Source organism: Carcharodon carcharias, chromosome 5, assembly GCF_017639515.1.
Source record: "Carcharodon carcharias isolate sCarCar2 chromosome 5, sCarCar2.pri, whole genome shotgun sequence".
Classification (NCBI taxonomy): Eukaryota; Metazoa; Chordata; class Chondrichthyes; order Lamniformes; family Lamnidae; genus Carcharodon; species Carcharodon carcharias.
This window is the reverse complement of record NC_054471.1, coordinates 112,502,550-112,511,647: the sequence shown is the minus strand read 5'-3', so window position 1 is coordinate 112,511,647 and position 9,098 is coordinate 112,502,550. Positions and strand designations below refer to the sequence as shown.

General features: G+C 37.8%; 1 protein-coding gene across 1 annotated transcript in view; it reads right to left on the bottom strand.

The window, feature by feature from the left end:
• Positions 1-1,133: 1,133 nt before the first annotated feature.
• The window catches only part of cdc5l (CDC5 cell division cycle 5-like (S. pombe)), a 54,875-nt gene continuing 46,910 nt past the window's right edge, over positions 1,134-9,098 (bottom strand). Inside the window, exons 15-16 of the mRNA XM_041188549.1 lie at positions 2,621-2,833; positions 1,134-1,608 (exon numbers count right to left, since the gene is read on the bottom strand). Coding sequence (XP_041044483.1) covers positions 1,501-1,608; positions 2,621-2,833 — 321 coding nt within the window. The 3' untranslated portion in view covers positions 1,134-1,500. The remainder of the gene's footprint in view (positions 1,609-2,620; positions 2,834-9,098) is intronic.

Sequence of the window (9,098 nt, the reverse complement as noted above, 5' to 3'; positions counted from 1 at the left end):
CTTTTTTATTTGCATCATCCATACAGCACTAAATAGCTTCTTTCCCAGGAATGTGCAATGTTCAGGAAATATTAAAAAAAGTATTAACGATCGAAGCAGCAGAACAGGAAAATAAGTTGAAATAATAATGGCATTTAGGGGTTGTTCCAAATAAGAACCTTGTATGTATTTGGATTGCTAAAATTTTGAGGTAGCTCAAGAGAAGTTAGTGGAATAGTAAATGATTCAGTCTCTCATACCCTTTTGACAAAACTAATTTGGCTCTGAACAGATATTTTTAATGTTGTTGCATCATTTTCAGGATTAAAATGTTTGTCAAAGGAAATAACCCATTTTGACAGATGCACATTTCCTTATGGATTATTTCTTCAATCCCTTGCTGGCTTTCCTGGATTCAATTGGCCAATACATAACTGTTCCAGTCATGACACACAACACTCCATTGGTCCATCATTCCCATCTCCTTGAACATACATTAGCTTCCTGTGCCTCAATGTAATGAAACTTCAAAACACAAATATTTTCAGTAGGGCTGATCCACCCCCAAGCACCTTTGCTGACCCTTTTTGTGTAAGGCTCAATCATTATACTAAGCAACTTCTGGACAAAATACATGCATATTTCAGAGTCACCATTCTGAACTTTGTTGAAGGCTTTATAAAAATTACAGATGGGGAATGAGATTTGAGCTCCTGATTCTAGGGTTTCAACAAAATAATCAAATGTTTAAAAGTAATCCAAAGCCAGACATTGGTGGGAAAGGATACCTGTAAGTGTGCTTTTGTCATCGAGCATATTCAAAGAATATTGTTGCTGCTTTGGGCTAGGTTATTTAAGGTCAGAAATTCCTAGAAACCTCTCCTTCGTAACAAAGCCCTAAGCATTCAAGATCATGTGTTGGCATGATTTAGCATGGGGAGCTCACGCTATAAGCCCAGTAGAACACCATTCTCTGTTGTTTGAGTTTAATATGTATCAAGGTTGGAGTTTCTGAAGTGCAGCTCTTCAAAATTCAAATCCTAAACCCAAATTTTTTAAGAGCAACTATTACAATCATTTAACATCCAGATCTTATGCGCACAGATTTAATTATTTTCAAAATAAAAAGGAAATAAATCTATACAAAGAATAAACAAATTTCACATTTTATTAGAATGTTACTCAAATCACAGTACAAATCACCCTTTCATATGTTTAACATACAGTTAAGAAATGCTCAGAAAATATTTATTTGACTGTTGAAGATTTGATACTTGATCAGCTTAACATTGTTTTCTTGAAGCACTGACAAACAGGGACTTTACTCCATATATTACTTACATTCTCATGTGGAATATACAAAGGACCCATATATACTACAGCAAAATGCTAAGCACAATTTGCATGGGGTGACATTTCTGAAGTTTCCTTTCTATCCATAGTTGTACAGAAAATACTGTTTAAATGGAGTTCACTGTACAGAGCAATGTGAAATGCATGCAGGGCATAGGTTGTCCATTTTCAATATTTGGCTGTTGCAAGCCCTTCTTTTTCCAAAAGCAAATCTGCGTACCTTTGCTGGAGTTCCTTTTCTCTCTCCTGCTGCCGCGCAACATCTTCTCTCAAAGACTGAGTTTGGAGTTAGGAAAGGATACAGCAAATAAGTCAAATGATTCTTTATGAACAGACAATATTGAAGATTCAGTTCATTTGTTCATTTATGGAACTATCCTTTTGAAAGTCAGAAAACCTTTATAGAATAAGCTTCACTATAATTTTCTAAATTACATAGTGAAATGTTGCATACTTAAAAATGGGCTACAGAACTTTCCTAATATTTGGCAGCTACAGAACAAATCACTCATATTACTTATGAAAAATGTATCCTGTCGAAGATAGATAAGTAGTAATAAGATTGGGTCTAATTGACTAAAGCGAGTTGACGCAAAAAAAATACAAGTACAGTACTTGAGCTTTTAATCAATGGTAGTCCAACAAATAATTCTTCAGTAGTATGTAGGAAATATCTTTAATTCAAAATTTGCTCTCGAATTAAGTCTTCATATGGCTACTGAGGAAAGTATAAGGCCATCAGTCTTTGGATAAAGGAATATTCCACCTAATACTGCCAAGGCTACCAACTTAGTACCTTGTTCGATGTAAAAAAAATAGTTGGTCAGAACTCAGAATCTTCGTTTTCTGCAGTACATGAGACACCCATGCTTTCTCTCTCCATCACTACCACCCCACCAACCTATCCTTCCAAAGGAGGACTAGTCTGCATGAAACTTTAAGTACTGAATATTTCGGGGTGAAAGCAGGGGTACCATGCACTAATTTTTACTGATACTTGTACTTTATGAGTGAAACTGGTTTTCTACTGAAAAGAGATAGACATGAGAGTCCTTATGTGTTTTCTGGTTGCTGAAACAACTTTTTTTAAAGCTACATATAATGTTTTGTGCTCAACCCCAGGTTTCAAAACCAATATTTCAACTTGCTATATTACTATATGAAAATTATTATATTAAGAATGAATTTTAAAATATTCCAATGCAGCAAGTGCTGGATACTTGACTATAAAACAAAAAATTAATCTACTGATTCTGCAAAACTCAAAAAAGCAGATTGTAAGAATTACCTCTTGTCTCCTTGGAATAGCAATATCTTCATGTTTCTTCAATTCTTCAAAAGTACATAATTCCAGGTGTGCCTGCTCAATCTGATCCCAGAGGTCACTCAATTGTTTCATTAGGCCTGTAGCACGTGACTGATATCCTCCAAGCAGTATCTTGAGTTTTTTCTCCATTTTTGCTGCCTGTTTTGCTTCTGTAGTCATGTGATTTCTGTTGGTCTATAATAAGAAAAATTGTTGCTTACATGACTGAATAAAGTAGTCCAACATTTTCTAGAATTAAATAAAAACTAGTTATCAAAGCTCAACTGCTGCATTAACCACCATCCGCCACAAAAAAATGTACACAATTCAGTGCTAATTTTATTTGAGATATTCCAGCCTTATGATATTCCAAAATAATTGTCCAAGTTTGGTTTAATAAACACAAAGTTATCCTTAGTCTTTGTCAGAGGACAATTGATAAGTTCCAGCACAAAGGATTACGAAGATGAAGGAGTGTCAGGTACTTTCCACATACAAATTTAATGCTGCTTGTGAACAAAGGCAGCCAAAATGACAAACTTATTCTGACTGATTTAAAACAAATTGCAGATGCCAATGCAAAATTGGACATTATCAAGCTCATGAGGTCAGACTATGAATTGTGCTAACATTATTTTAGGGAATTATCTTGAGAAATTAGGGCATAGATACTTCAAAATTCATAAACTGTCTTTTAGCAGACCAACATCCTACACTGAATTTGTTTACCACAGAGGGTACAGTAACCTAGCGGTTATGGTATTGGCTAGCAACACTTAAGTCAGGAGTTCAAATCTCATCATGGAAAGTTTTCAAATTAGCTTCAATAAATCTTCAGAATTTACAGGTTATCACTAGAAAATGACCACTGTCACAGAAACCTATTATGTTTTCAGTCAGAGGAACTTGCCACTTCTATCCTGTCATGCCTAGATTTGATTCCAGTTACACACTATGTGGTTGATGCTTAATGCCCTAAATACCATCTTATCAGTTTAAAGGTTTCAATTCGTAAATGTAGGAAAACAACTAGAGGACAAAAATGGACATAGGAGGATAGGGGGAATAACCAAAAGCAATATTTAAGAGGAGAATTCTCAAGTAGGGGAGAGAAGTAACATGCCAAAGGTGCTTAGGTAGAATACTTTAGATAGGACAATGTGACTGAAGGTTCTGCTGCCTAAAGTGGCACAGAGGTGGGAAACTACAAAAGCAGCCTGAATTATGAAAGTTAAGGGTGCACAGGAAAGCATTGTTCTAATGCAGTCAACACATTTCCAATGATTGTGCTTTGTAACCACACCTGAGATATCCCAAGACTGTAACCGTGGCCTGTCCTTTTCCTTGACCATGTCTTCCCCTTGGTGGCATTATTCATAGGATTGGAGTGAACCTTCATATTATGCTGAGAAAATCCAACTTCACCTCTTCATCACTATTCATCTCAACCAACCATTTGCTTAGTCTCTGATTAAGCCCTCGATGAACTAAAATTTCATTTAGCATAAGAATGAAGTTATCACACTTGGTTCTCCTAAACCTTCAAACCTTAGCATTCAACTCCCTCCCCATTTTTGGCAATTTCCTCAAACCAAGCCCAAATAGTAAGCATCTTCGTTATCATGTTTGGCTCGGAGGTGACCTTCATGCCCCATAGGGCATGGCTAACAGAGTTTGGATGAGTTCAACTGGTAGAGAGGCCAGCGAGGAAACTTTTGGAGTAATCTAGTTTGAAGGCAATGAAGCATGGATAAGCTTTTCAGGTACAGTAGTGGGGCAGCAAGGTTAACATGGAGATTGTGGTTTTGCAGAGGTGCACCAGGATTTTCCCCTCGGCGAATTGGGAGCGGAGCCTGGTCACTGAGGGGAAAATGACGCGGGATGATGTCGGGAGGAACCCCTGACGTCATCCCAGTCCATTTAAATCTTCAGGAAGGCGAGTGGACAGCAAAATCAGCTGTCTGCCCGCCGACCTGTCAATTAGCCATTGACAGGCTAATTAACCTTGTTAAAGACACAGCCCATCCAAGCTTAAGGCTGGTGGGCAGGCCAGGAGCCCCAGCGGGCTCCAGATTATTCATGAAACTTCATCCACTGGCAGGATGAAGTTTCATGTCCGTTTTTTAAAATTTAATAAACTTTATGTGTTTCTTATTAACATGTCCCATCTTGTGTGACATTGTCACATGAGGGGTACATGTTAATAATTTTAATACTTCTCTATTTTTTGACTTTTCTTACCTGTCAGTAAACTCCCTGAGATCGCACTTTGCCTCAGGGAGCAATGCGCAAAAGAGGGCACTTTGACAGTTGGGGATTCCCTCCTCCACCCCCCGCACAGGAAGCACATAGCGCTTCCTGTCGGGCAGGCCGCTGGGCGGGCTTTAATTGGCTTTCCCACTCAAAATAGCGGCGGGTCCCGTTTCGGTGGAGGGGGTCAGCTGTCCGCGCACCGCTGAGCCGGTGGGGCCCGCTCGCCCACCAAGGGCAAAATTCTGCCCACAGATAAAGGCAGTATTGGTGGTGGCAATAATATGGGGCTTGAAGGAACAGATAGTAGTGAACAAGAACTAACTTGTTAAAATACTGTTTTACCCTCAATTATGAAGGTCTTTGAGTTTATACCTAAAATAATGAACTATATGAAGATTTCTCATTGCACTGGACTTCTGGATAGAACAGATTATGAATACATTAAAATAAACTGATAAATGGGGCCCTATGTTAACATCTACCGCAATATCTCAGGAGTAATAGATGCAGTGAGCTCTGAGAATAAGTAACTTTAGACAAGGCAACTGTGTAGATCAGTGGTTTATTATTTGATTGGATTTAAAATAAATCTTTTCATTAGTTTATTTTTTAAAATGCATTCATTTTTATATCTCCATTGAATATGCTTATTTCAAAAGAAAACATTTAACCATCCTGAAGATAGGTGATTTCATCTGGTAAAACAGCAGTGTAGGAGAAAAGTCTTCAAACAACACTAGGTTGTTCGAATTCCTCTTGTTTTTTAATATTGTTCAAGTCACACAATATATAGCTGTGCATTACATTTAAGTAGCAGTATAGACTATAAGAAAAGACAAAACACAAGAGGCCAATCGGCACATCCATTTCTCCTTGTCATACAAGTTATTGCTGGAAGTTTAAGACTTTAAATAAAAATAATTTTCCTACCACTGTGCATAATTAGGAATTGATCCATTTGCAATTTCAATTGTTTCAAAATGTTATTTTTAATTTTGTTGTGAAAATGAGTATGATAGAGATGGTAAAACTATCTCAAATTCATTAATTAGACTTCATTCCAGCCAACTTCACTAGCTATAATCCTGAGTCACCGTTTTGATTCAAAATGGCAGCCAGAGCTTTGATGTCCACAAAAATGTAGCTTTGGAGAGTGGAATGAGGGGGCTGAAAAAATTTACTTGAATTAAATCGTGGATAAAGATGGGACTTTTAAAAAATAACTGGCTTGTTTAGTAGTTGTCTTTCACTGCCATAACTATTTCAAGTTACCAACTCACAAAGGGATTAAGTAATGCACACCTTAGAGTTATAGTGTACTGACAAACTTACAAACATTCACTGAAATATGGTCTGCAGCTGTTTTTAATACCATTAGAAGCAGCGTAAATTCTCTGAATGGAACTGCTACTGCCTGATTCTCAGAACTACCCGTGTGAATGATTTCCAACCTACTTCCCACTTTTCCCTGCCAAGATATTTTAAACAAATCCACCCGTTGTGAATAACTTCCTTGATTAACTGAAACTTATCCATACTGGTATAAATAAAACATGCTATTCTTGCAATCCTGTTGTGCTTATTTTTTCAACCAAAAATGGAATTTAAAAAAAGAAACATTGCTCCAAATGCTTACTCTGTATTAAGATTCTTGCCACTAATTTTTGTTGTAGAACTAATAACTGTACATTATGAAACAGCAAGACTATCCTAAAATAATAGAAAGGCAGGCTGTTAAAACAGATGATAAAATATAACATTTTTTTGCCAGAAATATAAGGTAAAATGCCTTGGTGCACGTTAAAGGGTTTTTGTTGTATCTTGGCCTGCATGATCAGTTCAGTGATGGGTTTTAAAATGTAGTCTTACTGCCGGTTCTACGGTTCAATCCTAAAAATTAAAACATTTTCTGTAGCTAATATTTAACCACTGAAGCCAAAAGAACTAACACAATTAAACACATAACAGTGAAGGTTGGTAGGGCAGAAATTTAACGTTTAGCATCACTTTTAGCTTTATACATTTTAACAAGTTCTTGTAAGCACTAACAATGAAAAAATGCACAAACTTTCATCTGCAGGTATATCATTATTTGCAACTAATTTATTTATTCTACCTTGGGATAAAGTTCTGGTTTAAAAATATGGCTTCATCAGAAGTAGACCAATGCTGCACCCTTATGGAAAGCTACCGGTAAGGGTAATTCTTGCAAATATCTAACAATATTTTAATATTCCCAAACATGTGAAATTTATTTAAAAGCATTTCTATTGAAATACAAGATACTGTTTAAATTTCAATATATTATAATATATGCATCTATTGCAAAATCATCAGCATTTCCCCACGTAGGTGAAACTGAAGTAACAAAATTGCTTTTACAAGTTTTAACATATTTAGAAAGAACCAAACATGCGTTTATATTGTGCCCGGCATGATCTCAAGACATTGCAAAGAGTTACACAGCCAATGAACCATGTTTGAAATGTAGGCAAATACAGCAGCCAAGTTGTACAAAGCAAGATCCAACAAACAGAAATGAAAAACAACCAGATGATAAGTTTTTGTTAACTTTGGTTGAAGGCAAAATGTTGACCAGGACACTAGGAGAATTCTTCTGCTCTTCGAGTAATGCCATGCACTCTTTAACATCCAAACACATCTCCTTCAATTGTGCAGCATCCATCAATACTGCATTGTTTGGGTCAGGTCTCTTTGATAAGACAATAAACAAAAGTTGTATCTGCCCTCTTGAGTGGAGGTAAAAAATATCATGGCATTATTGAAAAGATTATCTGATTGAATTCGGAAATGGATCCTGAACTCATGATCTTCAGGGGAGAGGTTTGTCTCTAAACCAAGTTGACAATTAAGTCATGTTTATGGTCAGGTCTCTGCTATCTCTAAAACTCAGTAGTTTACACTATGCCTGCATTTCATATGGAACCATTTCTGAGTCTAGAAATGCTGGCATGTTCTAATGCAATTAAAGGAAAAGAGCCAGTATTAAATATTGCCAACGTCACTAGACTAGGAGTGGCTTCCCCTTTCATATTGCTTCTATTTTAAATTTAGTCAACTGAGGGTTTTTGTAGAAAATTGTGGTTTCATAAGTTGGTTATTATAGAGCTTAGAGTTTTTCTAAAAACATTACAGTGCACCATTTCTGAATGTTGTGGACTTCTTAGACCAGATGGTTTGTTCATGTCTTTTTTCTGTGGACAGTCAGACATCATAATAGTGGGTTTCTCCTGAAAAGGTCCATGTTTTATGTTGTTATAGTGGACACTAACCATCTAGATCATGTACTAGAAAGCACAACAATTAGTAAAGTTATCTCCAGATGTTATAAAACTGCTTTCATTTGGGTGTTAGGGATGCTGGTGCGATGCATGGGTCTAGATCCTGTCTTAATGAATCTAGCAACTTTACATTGGATTTGCATCTTGGGAGAAGGCAGTTCGATCACCCCACCAAACCTAATATAAAAGCAGCTTTAAACTTTATGGGCAGGATTTTCCCCCTGTCGGGGGTGAAGTTGGAGGGCGGGCGCATACAGGCGCTCTTCCAATTAGCACCCCCAATTGGGGGTGCAGCGCCATTTTACATGGGCCAATTAAAGCCCATCCAGAGTGACGTCCACACAGAAGCGCTATTCACTCACTGTGGGTGGGGGGGGGGGGGGGGGGGGGCATTTCCCAAAGTCGAAAGTGCACTCTTTCGCCATAGGTGAGATGAGATTTCATGTAGGTTTTAAAAAATTTTAATAAAGTTTTTGTAAAAATTATGGACATGGAGACATGGGGAATTTTATTTTTCTATTTGTAGCTTTTTTACATTTTGAGCCGATCTCCTTGAGGCAGCACTTAGCCTCAGGGAGATGAGCGGCCCTTTTCTGCGTATGCACGAAAGAGCGCACTCTCGATTTTGGGAATCCCCCCATATGGAGCGCCTTAATTGGCCCGCCCACATAAAATGGCGCATGCCCCCGGTTGGGGGCGCCAAGCACGCTTATGTGCGCCCGCCCTTCAACTTCCCCCTCAAGGGGGGGGAATCCTGCCCAGGGATTTTCTAATTCTCGCTGGGACTCCTGAACTGCCCGTCAATCTTAAGGTTGGGCGGGCAAGTCCACTAATTACTTTAATTACTCTGTCAATGACCTCAGTTGGCCATTGACAGGTCAGCAGGCGCGCAGCTGATTTTGCTG